The sequence below is a fragment of the Astatotilapia calliptera genome, chromosome 12 (assembly GCF_900246225.1).
Source record: "Astatotilapia calliptera chromosome 12, fAstCal1.2, whole genome shotgun sequence".
NCBI classification, from domain to species: Eukaryota; Metazoa; Chordata; class Actinopteri; order Cichliformes; family Cichlidae; genus Astatotilapia; species Astatotilapia calliptera.
In genome coordinates, this window is record NC_039313.1 from 14,212,443 (window position 1) to 14,228,689 (window position 16,247).

Genomic DNA, 16,247 nt, shown 5'->3' on the forward strand with positions numbered 1-16,247 from the left:
CTGTTAGTGTCCTCTTTAAGTGGTCCACAAAATACATTCCAGTTGTTGACTCAAAGCGGACTCATGCATCGTCCTCCTAACAACTGGACACAGCTAGCTGTTTAGACGAACGTACTTTGGTATCAGCAGGATTAAATTATAGTGAGAATATAGAGAGAATTCAGTAAGGGTTCAAAAAGGAGGTCACTGTAGTAAACTGCCTGTTAAAAGCAGTTTAAAAGATGAATCTGTTAAGAAAGAAAAGGAAGAAAAATAAATGGGATTAAAAAAGAATAATAATAAATTGAAAGACAAGGGAGCCGATGTAAAAATAGGTTTTATTCTGGAGTTTTCACACCTCAAGTATAATAAAACAAACATACTGCACTCTGGTATACAAACATGACTGCACCAAAAATCAGTGTCAGACTGCATGGGAATACTTATGAATACTGAAACCACTAAGAGTCACATGAACTAACCACTCATCGAACAAAACAGCAAAAACCTCAAACTGGACAATTACAGTCAACATCTTAACAAACACGTGAGCAACACACCGATGACATTACAGCGTTTACATATCATTAAACCACTGAAAAGTTTGCATTAAATCTAACATTTATTAGAGAAAGCACTGTATGCTCAATGCTACAGTTACACCATTTCATAACAAAACAATAATGTCAATAATTATAGTGTGGCTATCTGCATGGTTAACTTAATGAGGCATGGGAGTGACTATGAAGGGACACTGTAATTTGTGCAGGCACTTCAATGTATGCGGTTGGAAGGTCCTTGAGTTAAAGTTTTACAGTGTAAATCGATGGATGACAATTTAAAGGAAAAAGAAGGCGGCTTTTTGCTGGCATGGTTACAGGGAGCATTCACTGCATATGAACCATGAAGCACTTCTATCCTGATGTAGGTGCCCTCTCCTTGTTAAAATACTCATTTTCTTTCTTTAACCTGTCAACCATCTCCATTTTACACACATCTCTGAAGACCAATGTGCAATGCTGCCAATGCCCCTGTCATAAAGCAGTTTAAAGTCTTAGAAATATGATCAGAGCATAGATTGAATCCTGCATTTTACATGAAACACTGTGGTATACCTTTAGTTTATTTGCTATTACAATGCAGCAATCTGTCACAGAACTGAGCAAAAACAAAGCGCTAACAGAGAACCTCAGCAGGTTAACGGTCAGCAGTGTGTCCTACTGGTATTAGGTCAGTACATCAAACTGACACGTGGATTTGTACACTGTATAGCCGACTTGCACTTTATCACAAAGATATTTTGCCAGTCTATACAGTGCTTAGGCACCATTGCTATTCAGTACGAAGGACTTAATCAACCAGGGCTTTTCAGTCAATATTTTCTAATCCCAATAATATTTTCAAACAGTTCACAGTTTACATCACTTGGCTGAGTCAAAAAAGACTTATTACATGGGGAGCACTTGTGCTAGAATACATAACCTGTGTTTTAACCTCGTGGTGGATCATAACACTGAAGAGAAGCTTGGCCTGTGAGTTTGTACAGTCTGCTCAGACGAAACAATAGTAATAAAACCAACATACCTCAATGCCACACACTGCGCATCAGACCAAAAAAGTTCATTTAACAACATAAATGAGTATCTAATGATTATATACTGCACATATTTTCTTAAGTATTCATATAACACTTAAGCAAAATTGTTCATTTTATGGGATACATTCTTCATGAGACCATTCCTTAAGGAGTGTTGAAGAGAGGCTTTTCAAAACAGTTGAATACAAAAAAACAAAACAAAACATGAATTCAAAGAAATAAATATTAGGTGACACAATTAATCAAACAAACAAAAGGCTGGAGTGGATGTTAAAAGGTTGTCTGCCTACATTTTTTTTTTTAAATATATAACTTTCATGTATTTTCCCTTCAGAAAATCTCAATTTTAGTGAATCGGTCTTTGTTTGTCTCTAACAGAAAGGCTCTCCTCTTCAGTCCTCTGCTCTGCTAGATGTCTTATACTGGGTATTAATGAGAAGAGGAAAACTGACCAGAGCCTTATTTAAGGTGGACAAAGGCAATACACAAATACATACTGGATATTACTAAATGTTATGAAATTGAGGTCATTTCTTGCAAGCTTGCAAGAATACTAGAAGACGGAGTACAAGTAAAGAATGGAGTTTGTGCGTGCTAACTGAAGACAGCAAATATCAGAAATGTACACAACAAAATGACAGATTAGTCATTATTAGATTACAGATACAGTGAAACAATAACATCTTAAAAATTAATGGGAAAAAAAATTCATGAAATTTATGCAAATTTAGTGCTGAGTTTTTGATGGAGCAGCATGGAAAATAGATGTAACCACTGCCCATTTCCACCACCAGGTGGCCATCTGGCTTTGTGCAGGTTTCTACATTATGCACATAATGGAGAAGTGTAATTTAAAATGAGAATGGCTGATCTCATTTCAATGCCCTTCTCTTCACTTTCCACTTTGACTGTTCACAGATCCAATAAGACTGGTTTGGTGAAAATGTAGCAGCATGGCTACTGTGGTCTATTTTTAAGCATATGTTTAAAGTAAGGCAATCTTACAAAATCTGTGATTAGGTATAAAGCAGGAAAAAAAGGAAGAGAAGGCCATTATGACATGAGCCACAGTGAGTGTGCCCTATTTCTAGATGGACTTGGGGCTAAAGTTGACACCTGGCCAATCATAGGTGTCCGGCAGGAAAGATTCATAGTCGGTCTTCCAGACAGTAGCCCGCACAAAGGCGTCCTTGTCCACTGGCTCAGGGTAGTGGAAAGCCATGCCTTTAGCATAGAGATACTCCACCACCTTTAGTGGGAAAGAGAAAATTTATCACTGACCAAACGTAAGGAGTGACACAGGAACTACAACATGACTTTGACCAAAAGGAGAACAGTGTTTGATAGGTTATGTTACGGTTTGTCCGGCTGCAGGGCATGAATTTCTTTTTTCAAAAAAAAAAAAAAATCCGTTGAACACAGAGATTATTTCTTGGAGACTGTTAATATGTAAACTGACCTTGACAATAACCAAAATTTAAACTGGAGGAGGCTTACCTTGACAGCCATCTGGATAGAGACCTCCCTGATGTTGGACAGAGGAGGGTAGAGTCTGCCTTCTGCAAGCTCTTTATCTGTCAGCTGCTCTGCAAGTGTCTGAAAGGAACGTAAGATTGCATTTACAATAAAGAATAATTTCTAGGTCACAAAAACCAGACAAAACTACTACTACTGTTTGTCTACCCACACTAGTCATGTGATTTTGGCCAGTTGTAATTACAAAAGTAATCAAACCCCTTCTAGTACTATTAACACCATGCAAATCACAGTGTTTCTGACACTGAACAGTAACAAAAACACTGGCAACAAAGCACAGTGATCATCTGTTGCACTGATTAGTGTTAATGTATCAAATGCAGCCCAGCAAAGAGAAGCTCTTCATCTGTTATGCCAGTCTAAAAAGAGAGGGAAGAGGAGACATCGAAGGGTTAAACAGGGCTGAGATGAGCATATAGTGAATATAGAATAGAAGAACAGAATGCCTTTATTGTCACTATACAATTGTACAATGAGATACAGAGCATCTCCTACTCAGTGCAAACATGCTGGGGGGGTCAGTTTTGCAGCACTATATACATATGAACAGTATTAACAGAGAAAAAAATATATAAAATGTACGAATATACAAACCAGTGTAAAAAAGTAAATATGTAATAAATAGTGTTATGTATATATGGATGGATATAAGGGTGGTTATGGGCTTTGGGAAGAAACTGTATGAAGAATATGCATACATGAAAGAGTCAGCAAGACAATACAGGATGGAGTGAGGGAAAAGTTAAAGATGAACTTAAAGAACAGGTAGAAAAATATTTAGTAGTGTCTTCAGACCTTGGCAGCCTCTAAGAAAACCGTGTCACTGATGTGTCTCACTCCACTCAGGATCACAGCCAGGCCCACGCCTGAAATGCATGAAGACCAATTACAACATACTGCATTCAAATTTGCAGGATGTAATGCAATTCATACCATCTTAAGAGTGCTGCATTTAATGTAAATAATGAATAATCAATTTTTTTCCCCCCTCTCACCTGGAAAAATGTAAGCGTTGTTCCCTTGTCCTGGTGTAAGGACGCGACCATCGCTCAGAGTCACTGGACCGAAAGGGCTGCCGCTCGCAAAAAGACATCTTCCCTGTGAGACACAGAAACAAATCTTGAGAGGTGATGAGGTAGGAAAAACACAATCTGAATGCATAACTTAAGAGTTTGTCAAAAAAGACAAAAAAGAGGAAAAAAGTTAAGCCTAGAAAAAAAAATGTGTACATCTGTCAGAGTGTAGGCCTCCTCTGCTGTGCACTCTGCTTTATTGGTTGGGTTGCTCAGGGCAAAGATGATTGGCCGTTCATTCAGGGTTCCCATGGACTTGATGACATCATGGGTAAACAGACGTCCAGCTCCTGCCACACCTGGAAAAAAGGAGAGACTGATTTATTATTACTGTTCAAAGAAGGTCTGAAATAAGACTACAACCTTTTTGTAACTGACTGAGTTTATTGTTTATTATTAACAAACAATATTTTAATAAAATAGATATTTGTATAATTCTTTCTGGTTGGCAAGCAGTGCTACAAGGCTACAATTATATGAATACAAAAAAATAAATAAATAAATTAAAGGTCCACACCAATGATAGCTGTAGGTTTGATGGCATTGACAGCATCTAGGAAGCTCTGTACATCCCCTGGACTCTCATGGGTAAATGCTTCCTGGTTAGAGTCAGTTCCCTGCTGTCTGCCCTGGAGTCACATGTGACACATTAGACACAATTACTAATAAACACTTGTTCAGTGAAAATGCCGTTGACTGTTTAGACCGTGGACCAGCCAGGAAAGTAGACAAAATTGTATCATTTTCTTATTATAAATTCCTGTGTCACACACTTACCTTTACAAGTAAGCCATCTTTATCATACATCCAGATTTTCTTCCTGGCTTCAGCTTGGGTCATTCCCGTCTCCATCATGGCCATCACAATCAGATTGGCAATTCCAAGGGCAGCCTACCAAATAATAAATAAAAGAATGAATAAACAAAATAAAAACACAAAAAAATTTACACAAAGAAAACATGAACGATTATTCTCTAAATAGACAATGGAGCAACTCCTCAGGTTTTTTGTTCTGTTTGTGGTCAGTCGGGAACAGTACGCTTCTTCCAATTGTGCCTTTTTTGCCATTTTCAAATACGTAACTTTCATATAGCAAAGTCAAGAGAACAAAAAAATAGAGATGGCACGATACCACTTTTTTATGTCCGATACCGATACCGATATCATAAATTTGGATATCTGCCGATACCGATATGAATCCGATATAGTGTTTTTTAATCAACAAAACTGTTTTTTAAAATATCTTGCTGCATTTTGCAAGTCTGCAAGTTCATACTCAAGTTTAAAACAACAACTACACTAAAGCTATTCTGTTATACCTGTATACAAAAAAAATATTTCATAGTTCAGCAATACTGATCAATCTAATAAACTTAGACCTACACCATCCTCCCTATTCTGGTATTTTAAAGAGTACTTAGCGTAAATATTAAGCAACCTAACTAATAGGGTTCCAACTCCCAGCAACAACAAACATAAATAAATAAAAAATAAGGAACCACCCCTCACGCGCCACCTCATGATGCTTAATCGACGTAATCAACCTTAATTTGATGCAGTGTGAAAAAAAAATGCATAGAAATCAATTATTTTTCAAGAAATATTAAATAGATTCAACATCTTTCTTCAACAAAATTGCAGACTGCACAGATGGTACCTTCCCAAAGTAAAAAGTACTATAGCTTACTAGGGTGTATATATTAGACTTAATAGTCACTATATACAGTAATTGACTTCTATTCATTTTACATCAAATTAAAACTTTGGGTGTCAGATAATTATTTATTAAAAGCTCGACATTTTAAATGAGAATAAGAAAGAAAAGTATGTCTTTGTGCCCCCTTTTCCCAGTTAATGCCCTATCGGCCCCCCTGGCTAAACTTTGCTAGATCCGCCCCTGCACAGTTACCAGCGTCAGCTACGTAGAAAAAGATCCTGGTGTAGAAAGAAATATTAAATAAATTCTAACAACAGCTTATCAAGCTTAAACGTTCTGCTGTTGTTCAGCCGCTGGTTTCCTCTTTCTGGTGCAAAGTGGGCCAAAAACAAATAAGAGAGACGGACTCGCGACAGAAAAGCCGATCAGCTGATCATTTAAGCAGTTTCACGATTGAAGTAGCAGCCGGAGAGCGAGAGGCAGTCGCTCGTTAAGCTTAACACAGGAATGCTTTACAAACATTCAGAGATGGACTTACACACTTGCTTTACTTCTCTCGGGGATAACTTTGTCGGAGATGAAATGCCAGGTTGCTAGCGAAGCTCCACATGCTATCCAGACCACCGACAGGTCCGGCATGCCACAGCCGCTCTATCACGTGATGCATACTGCTCCGACTGCTAACGTTCTGAGGCGAGTTACGGCGTGTTGCAAGTTTTGCGAGGTGCTTTCGTGATATTTAATGGATCGGATTACATTTTTTATTTTTCTCCGATATCCGATCCAGTAATTTAGGTCAGTATCGGACCGATACCGATACGTAATATCGGATCGGTCCATCTCTACAAAAAAACAAAGAAAATCTTGAGAAGTTCAATTGATTAAAAGGATGAATATCAGCTTACCTCTCCTGCTCCCAGGAACAGCACCCGGTGTTCAGTGATGGGTTTGCCAACTGCTCTCTGAGCTGCTAACAGACCGGCAAGAGCTACAGACGCAGTGCCTGGAAACATGTAGACAAACAGAAGAGTAAACAATCGAGTCTCTGCCTCAAAGACATCCAAACACTCATGATAATTTGTCTAAAATCAGAAAGATTTTCAAGGAAAACAGCTCATGAATGCATCTTATTTCAGCATCACTCACAACAGATGATTTCTGAAATGCTCCACAGTAATTTAATCCAACAATAAAAATTTACATTGAGTTTCAGGTGGACTCTAATAAAGCAGCGATCCTTTTAGAAACAGCTCCAGTAACTTAACAGTTAAGGCCGTAAGTCATTTGTATGGATGGGCCTAAACTTGCAAATCTTATAGAACTGTTCTTAGGAAATACTCCGATCTGTAAATATTGCTAAACTTTGAGCCTTTGAATCAGCTGGAAAAATACATAAACATAAAACTGTAAGTTAAGCACTTTGTGCGGTGTAACCTGAATGTGAATTAGGACGACAGAGTCATACAACAAGGTAGACATTATCTGCACCTATTTAACTACAGTAGTCTCAAAGTGCTGTGTCAGGGGTTATGTGTGAACCTTGGATGTCATCGTTGAAGGTGCAGTACTTCTCCCTGTACTTTCTAAGGAAGCGGAACGCGTTGTGGTTCCCAAAGTCTTCAAACTGGATCAGCGTGTCCTGCCCGTATTTGTCCACGACAGCTTCCATGAACTCATCAATGAGATCGTCATATGCTTGGGAGCGGTCTCGCTTCTGGTACAGCCCCATGTAAAGCGGATCCTTAAGGAGAGTCTAACGGGAGGACAAGGGCAACCATGAGAAGCCAAAGTAAACACAGTTATTATATTTCTCTTCTCTCACACATGCAATAAACAGAAAGAAAAAAAAAACAAAACAAAAAACCAACACCTAGCCTTCCTACCTCGTTATCCGTCCCAACATCGATCACCACAGGGAGACATTTCTCAGGTCTGATGCCAGCACAGGCAGTGTACAGGCAAAGTTTCCCAACAGGTATTCCCATTCCATAAACACCCAGGTCCCCTAATCCCAAGATACGCTCTCCATCAGTTACTACTACTACCTACACAAAGAAGAGATGGAGGAAGCACATTAGTTGGAAAACTGAAGATTAAAATTTGACATATTTATAAGCAACTGTCATATCTTAATGACATATTTTTAGACTTTTTTTCCAATGTAATATCTGAAAAGGTTTTACTATAGTGAGGATTTTGAGACTTACTGCAACATTAGTGTCTGGCCAGTTGTCAAGGATGGAGCGGATATGTCCTCTGTCCAGAATGGAGATAAACAGGCCTCTAGAGAGATAAACAGGATGACAGTTTAGCTATTGCAGCAATCGTGATTAAATCCTAACTTTAACTAAGCAGAAAAAGAAAATGCATCTTCAGCATAAAACCACTTTTTAACATTATGTGCATAAGATTCAATACGCCTGCCATCAAAAATAAAACACGTAAGAGCTTTTCCTGACTAAAGCAGGTCTCCCTTCACTTGGTAAGGTCTCAAAGGTCTCGCCTGAAAGGAGCTTCTGTCCTAATTTTAGAAGAATCAATAGGATCTTGCATACATAACATTCCTGCTCCTTTAGACTGAAGATAAGAGCTGTGTTAGCCATATTTGGATAGACAATCTCAGACATGAACACAGTATTATTTGTCCTTGTAAGGATATAGCCTTCAGAACTGGCTGTCAATATGCTGTGTCAAGACATATAGCAATCTCTCTTCTCTTCCATATCAAGCTTTTCTGCACACCTCTGGACGATTTCCTCCCAGCGACAAAATACCTGGCTGTGTAGAACTGGAGCAACAAAACCTACATTAAAAACTCAAATTATCTGCTAAGGCCTTACTTTGGTCTTCTAAAGATATGTCCATACTGCGTACAGGCAAGCCCTACAGTGGGAGTGTAAACAATCGGCATCAGCTCCTCTATGTCTTCCATCAACACCCTATAGAAAAGCTTCTCATTCCTTTCCTGGATGCCCATCAGGTAGATGTACCTGTATGGAAAAAGAAAAGTTAAGCTGTGTACAGGAAGACAAATGCTCGGTTTTTATTTAAAAACATGTTTACGCTTTCCAGTACAACAAGAAAAATGCATCCTTACTTCTCCAGGGGATCGTGCAGCTTTTTGAGATTTTTCTGAAAGCGCAGGGCCTGAATTTCCTGAGTCTCCACTTTGGGAGGCAGCAGACCATGTATCCCCAAAATCTGACGCTCCTGAAGGGAAAAGGCCATACCCTGTGGAGGAACACAAAAACATGACATTTTAGCTTCTTCAGCTCTGCATTTCTTTTCCTGACTGCCACCGTCTCCAAACCACACACAGCAGGTCTCACCACCATCTTTTTCCACTCTTACTGCTATCCTTCTGTCACAAATCACCTCTGACACTTGCCTCCACCCGCTCGACCCTGCCTGCACTCTCATGAATAATATGAGGGGTATTTTTAATGTGTGTGGTCAGGGTTGTTTTCATTCTTCAGACTACTTAAAGAAATTGAAAGAAAACTTGTTTGAGAGTTCAGCCTGTATTATAGAATAAAAGGTGGCCTTGTGTTTATAAGACATGTTCATATAAATCTGCACTTGCTTCAATAAATTGCTCCACCTAGTTCCCATTTTTCTAGCAAAATATTAAGAAATAATGGGTGAGTCAAGATTTTTGCACACTACTGTATATTGCGTCTATTATCAACCTCTACTTGGGACGCTAAAAGTACTAACGCAACACCCCCTGTAACCGTCTGACATCAAAGTCTGCTGTAGCCATTTCTTAACAGGACCGTTTTTGTGAAATTTACTGGCAAACCATAAAAAAACAGGACTCCTCCTGCAACCTGTAGTTGGGGGCAGGGCTTTATTTGTTTATGTCAACCATCCCCCTACTCATGGCTAAGGCATACCACATTTCTGTCCTGTTCTTTATAAAATATAGCAGTTTCTGGACTAACTGTTCATGTACTGTAATGGAGTTTGTTTAGACGGTGCACTGCCTCATTATGGGACCTTTAACTGAGTTTACCTTTTCAGCATTTACAGAAATAAATTCAGGCTGACGGAATGAAGAAAAACAAAACGAAAGCAATTTTGCAGCAGGACAAAGACGGACGGAGAGTGGGGGTAGTAGTGGAGGAGGAGGAGTAGCCTCAAAGAAACCAATGAAGACCACTGTGGGCTGAAACACCCCAATTTTTAAATGAGAGGATGGGGGAGGTGAGAGGTGGATGCAATGTGTTTGCATGTCCCTGCAGTGTACAAGCTCCTATCCGACTGAAATATGGGCGTAACAAAGAGGCCGCCATGCCTGGGGCTGCAGAAGGGGGCGGATTATTTTGTCAGAATGATGAATGCTGGGGCTCCCCTCGAAAAATGCTTAGTCATGCTGATAGAGCATTTCACTTCACACAGCTCTACCAATCAGTTCCTTTCAGCGCAATGCCACATGCTGCAAACACCTTAATCTAGCATTTGTCCTTTTGCATAAAATTGAAAGTAACATTTTTGTAAGATTTCAGGAGCTGAGCACTTCCCTATGAAAGACCATCTTGAGCAAGCCCATGATTAGCACTTTAGAAATGCAATTTCAACACTTCCAAGACAGGAATATACTGGATAAAGGTATTAATACATTCTGTACAGTGAACACTTTCCCTGCACAGCTCACCCTACATTTAGGGTGAAGGAATTTGAGATCCTAGCCCTTTTAACAGTCATACCAGACTACATTTCAAACACAGTGACCTTTACTGCTACAGTACACTGCTGATGCAAGTCACATCAAGTACTGCTCTTATATTTGTAATCTAGAACCAGCTGGCATGTTCTCGTTTAGAAACTGAGACTTTTAATGCAAGAAGAATTTCAAGATGACTTTAAAAATTATTTTTTTTTTAAAAAAATGCCGAACCAAACCATGGAATTAGGTTTGTGCCTCTTTCTCAAGTGCAAGTACATAAACTCAATTTGTAGAGAATTTACTATAATGCAATAATTTTAATTTGAGCAAATAAATAAATGGATTTTAAAGTTTTATCTAATGCTGTTTACTTATTATCTCAGTTATGTATGTGGGTGTCCTTTTCCTGGATGCCTGCAAACTCTCGGACTCCCACTCAGGATTTTTAATAGGTGCCAATTACAGTCATTTTGCCCATGCCTTTAACTTTAGAATACAGCATGCCATATATTGTCTGGCAGTGCTTGGTTGGTATGGTTGCTAGTTGTATTGTGAGGTAGTCAGGGAGGAGGGGAGTACTGACAGACCTGAAAGCAGCTCTATAGGCCTTTTATATCAGTGTTTTTCTATATACAGTCTTCATTGCAAGCCTGCTTTTACAAACCATTATTAAATCAAGCATGGAGCTATGCAGGAGCTCAAAAACTGGCTGAAAAAAACAGTAGTTGAAACCCCAGTTTGTGGGACCACTGGTCAGCTGGTCTGTGTCCAGTTTGCATGTAGGTTGGAATTTCTATATTTATCTGGTATGGGCTAAGTTTAGCAAAAGGTCAAATCACCTCAAGCAGCAAAATGTACATGTTACAAATATCACTTGTAACTCTCAGTAGTTGGCAAACCTCCTGAAAAATCAAATCCTCCAAGCCAAATGCTTCACAGCATCATTTCAATTTAGCAAATACACGACACTGTAATTGTCTCACTTGTATGCGCACTGCTAGATACCCTGCTGTGAGCATTTTAAAACAGACAGCGAAAATCACAAACACCTTAAAGAAAAATTCAGAAAGCAGCCAAATAACAATGTGCTAGACAGGCATTGACAGACAGGCACCGTTCATCATAAATAGTCAATAGCTACAGATATGGGAATACAAATAACTGAAGCATAAACTTCTTTTACAACTTTTGTATTTTGGTTGCAGACTACTAAAAATGGTTATGCCAGTTTATATCAGTCACACACAAGCTTAGCTCCCCACTATTCTATTGTCTGAGATATAAACAGATATTGGCATCTGCAGTGGGATAGACTATGGCATTTAAACGTGTGGAAAATATACAGGCCTAAAATTTAAAAGATTACATTATAACCACTGTTATGACATCTTGCAGTAAATTTCTACTCATTTCTGGACACTGTAACCAAACAATAACATTTCAACAATTCATTATAGTTATTTTCTGTCCAGGCACACAGAGAAAAATAATCCTTCTTCACATAATGACATAATTAACATTGATCAAGACAAAAACGGGCTGTCGTCACCGTGTCTTAAAACCCCAACACAAGGTAGGTCCACCTACTTTGTTGGTGCGAGGGCTGAGCATGAGGGGCTTGCCCTTTTCTTTGGTGTGGACCCATCTGCAAAGAGAGATGCATGGCCTCAGAGACCAGGTTGTCCTTAATCTGGACAACATGGTAGACAGTCACCGGTGTGGGTCCACTGGTGCTTTCTAGAAGATCCACTGGTTTCTGAGGGAGACAAGACAGGGAAAGATGAAAAAATACTGACCATGTGCAAATGATATGCACAACCTGGCTGTAGAAATGATTATAGCTTTACTGACAAAAGTATTGATGTGCAGCACAGTGATTACATCACCATGGTGACACATTTCAGATTTTAAGTTGTTAAGTCTTAACTGTCTACATGGTGCATTACCATTTGGGCTTTTTGGCAGGTTAGAGTCAAAGACTTACTATTAATTATTCTTGTTTCTGACAGTCAAACCGTGCAGTGCACTGTTACCAAAGCCTTTTAATATGACAGTATCAGATTATCACATCTTAATACGTTATAAAGCTAACCGCAGTCAGTGCTGTCAGCTTACAGACACACACACCTATTCACAGTAGCCAATGAATCCTCTTTGTGTGCATGGACAGCACTTGAGGATTACAAATGCTGGAAGCAGTGGACAACATTAATCTGGACGTGGCCTGAAGCGATTTAGTGTGCGCTCTAAGAAACAAAGCTTTGACAGATTGTCATAATCCCTTTCGTGATGAGCTCTGCATGAAGACACAGAACAAGATAAATCGCTATGGCATCACAACAACAACAACAATCTTTATTTATAGAGCACATTTAAAAGCCTTGGGCATACCAAAGTGCTTTACATAAAACAATAAAAAAATAAAACAGTTCACACATTAACATCAAATACATAAAGGTAACGAATTATGCTCACAGATAAAAGCCACCAATAAGAGTAAATTGCAGCACATAGGTTATAGCAAGGTAAGACTGTACCACCATGATAAAAGACACCAATAATGGAAAGATAGCAGAGAATTTAATACAATAGGTCAATAGGTCACTGCAAGCAAGCCAGCATTTAACTGGTAGAAAAGGCAAGTTTAAAAAGATATGTTTTTAGCTGTGATTTAAAAGAATGAATAGAATCAGACGCCCGGATGCCAATCGGGAGATTGTTCCACAGCTCTGGTGCAACTAGAGCAAACGATCGATCACCTTTAGATTTCAGTCGAGATCTGGGCTGAACCAGCAGTAACTGTGAGGATGACCTTAAAGCCCTAGCAGGAGCATATGGGTTTAAAAGTTCCTTCTCACCACAGAGTTAAAATTTTTAAATCATCCAGCAATGGACCGATGGGAAAGACAGACAAACAACAGGGATCGCATGACAGAAAGCAAGACTCCAACTAATAACTGCAGAAATGACCTGGCATGTGGACTGCAAACAAGAAGGAATGCAAAGATTTTCACTACTTTTAGACTAAAGCAGACAAAAAAAACACCCAGTAAAGAACTTGGAAAGAAAGCGATTGGACTTCTTTAAATTTTGTGAAGATGTTAAAAGAGATGTAAACCACTTCTTACAATTTTTTTGTATCTAGCAAAATTCCTGTTAGCCTTCCTTAATGTCACAGGAAATGCAATTTGACAACATTGCAGTTTCTATATCAGTTCCTTTTAAATAAGCAGCCAAGGCTTGCATTTCTGCAAAAAACATACTAAACTGAAATGCAAGACGCACAAGGAAACCACAGCAGATTATTAGAAATAAGAATTAACAAAGTGTATTTTTCCATTGCAATTTAATCCCAGTGAGGCTTGAAATAGAATTTGTATTCATTTCTCGGCCTGGAACAACATGCAGCTGAGCTCAGCTGGCAAAAAAACAAAGTTGGTGTCAGTTAATGTGACAAAAGGCACTCATGTGTGCGGTCAGTATTATCCTGCCTCCTTCCTTTCCTTGTTCATCCACATTTGATCATAATTAAAAATTACCAACACAAAATTAAGTTGTATTAAGCTAAACAAATATTAAAAATACAATATGCTATGCTGATGAGCAGCTAAATCAAAACAAGAAAACAACTGAAAAGCAAATTAGCCTATCCTTTTCTGTTTTCTGATCAACAAATTCAAGCACTTCACACTGAATTATGTATCCCTCTATTTGACCATAATGTCTGGATGAAGGAAACAACAAGCGGAGCCAGCTGGACGAGATGCTGCTTAGAAAGCAGCATTAAAGCGGCAGACTGCATAAGCAGCTCCAACAACCAGCAGACATTTTAATGATCTGTTGATTTGATATCAAAGAGGAAGCTGTCTCGATGCAGCGTCTGTGAAATGTCAGTCTTTATGACTCAAACTGTACAAAGATCTTTTCTTGTTAGGTTAGGTTTGCGACCTCTTTCAGAAGCAAAAAAAGGCCACGGCTAATGGGAAGGATAATATTTGATGTGGTGTAGATACCAAATAATTTTTCCATTTGTAGCAAACAAGGTAATCTTTGTACATGTGCCAGCTTCGCATCATTATTGTAACACAGAGCATGAATGCACACCATTACAGCCAGAAAGTGCTTGGGACTTTTTGTAGGAGTAATTGTCTGCAAACAGAGTATGAATGGAGACAAGAAACCTGCCTATAATTATGCACCTGGACTGCTCTAAATGGGAATCAAAATGATAGCAAAATTGTGCTGAGATCAGAAAATGTACAGCATGAGCTCACCAGTACTGCAGCTAGATACAGATGCTCTGTAAGTTTAGAAACCATAACTTAGAAACGTTTAATTAAATGCCATTCAAAATCAGGCATCTCACTTGCCATCTGTCTTCCTGTGGAGTACTGGTAATTTAATTTCTTTGTAAACAGGTGAGACAAATAAGGCAGTACAATTTAAACTGCTAATAAATCTTTTCTTATTGGTTCTGGAATAATAACTGGTGCAAACAACAACTGTGTTAACTAAACCAGTCATAATGTAATAACATGCATTGTATCCACCCTCTTGTGCACACTGGGCACCTTTTTTCAAGCTCCGAATCTCACCCACATGCATGATTTTAAGTGTAAATCTTTTATGGTCTCACATGATCAGGGTAAAGTGGTTTGAAGACAGATGATACTTTAGGTTATTAGTTTCCTCAACTGACCAGACAGACTTAACACAGCTGTTAGGTGTGGCCTTACTAACAGGTTATTGTTCTCAGTCTTTCTCACTCACCCTGTCAGTGTGTCTGATCACTGAACGTAAAAAACCCACCGGTGGAGGTTAAATATTAGCAGAACCTGCAATAAAAGGCAAGGAAATACTCAACTGTCCCAAGCTTTAACACTCAAGGGAATGAGAAGATAATTGGGGGCAAATGCCAAATGTGACCTTATAACATGTTGGAGATCTTTCAAAAACAAAACCCCCCAAAAACTGATATCCACCACAACTGCAAGCCATTAGCCTCACAACCACAGGAGCTAAAAGCTAACCTTTTGCTAACTTTAAGTTAAAATAAAGCAGAGGGTGTCGTCATTTGAACACCTCTGTCACCTAAGTCTTAATGTCTGAAGCTACTAAACTGATTAAGCACACCGACACTAGGCACTTTTTATTCGGATGACTTAGCTAAATGCAGTCACTTACTCATCACAGCCCTGCTTGCTGCCATCTCTCTTGGCTCAGTAAGCAGGAAGTTCTCAAATGACACACACTTTCTACAATTTAGAGAACAACGACTCCGCTTACCTGCTCTTGAGTAATATAATACTGCCGTTCAATGTCTGTTAGGCACAACTCTTATGATATTCGCTGTGCCTAACTTCTGTGGACTGACCCTGGGATTAGCCTGCCTGCCAGCACACATACACCAGATTGAGTCGCGAGGAGAGGAAACGCTGTAGAAGAACCCGGCCGCTCGACCAATCAGATGCTGGGGTTTCCCCTCTCGATTACCGTAAATACTCCAACACGCGCATTTTATTTTGCGCATGTTATGTCATATTACTAGTTTATCCTAAGCTGTGGTACTGTATTGCGTAGAAAATTTGTGGCTATGTGGTGCGTGCGTGGTTTACATATTTATCTAAGAAGCAAAACATCCCTGTTCAGTCTTAGGAGAAGACATCTCTCTGGGATGTGTCAGGAAGTGCATCCAGGGTAAAGAATCTGCCAAATCAGACATGCGGAGCTACCAAC

General features: G+C 39.1%; 1 protein-coding gene across 2 annotated transcripts; it reads right to left on the minus strand.

Annotated features, from left to right (window-relative positions):
* Positions 1-298: 298 nt before the first annotated feature.
* Positions 299-15,966, minus strand: me2 (malic enzyme 2, NAD(+)-dependent, mitochondrial). Of its 2 annotated transcripts, XM_026186531.1 has the most exons (16): positions 15,798-15,966; positions 12,639-12,807; positions 12,099-12,267; positions 8,940-9,073; positions 8,683-8,832; positions 8,050-8,125; positions 7,726-7,887; positions 7,382-7,595; positions 6,748-6,845; positions 4,963-5,076; positions 4,703-4,814; positions 4,342-4,484; positions 4,108-4,210; positions 3,908-3,978; positions 3,074-3,172; positions 299-2,825 (listed from the first exon to the last, which is right to left on the minus strand). In XM_026186531.1, the coding sequence occupies exons 3-16, from the start codon at positions 12,210-12,212 to the stop codon at positions 2,664-2,666; spliced, it is 1,752 nt and encodes a 583-aa protein (XP_026042316.1). In that variant the 5' UTR covers positions 12,213-12,267; positions 12,639-12,807; positions 15,798-15,966; the 3' UTR covers positions 299-2,663. The 2 variants fall into 2 exon arrangements, with proteins under 2 accessions (XP_026042316.1, XP_026042315.1); XM_026186530.1 differs by lacking the exon at positions 12,639-12,807.
* Between the last annotated feature and the right edge of the window lie 281 nt (positions 15,967-16,247).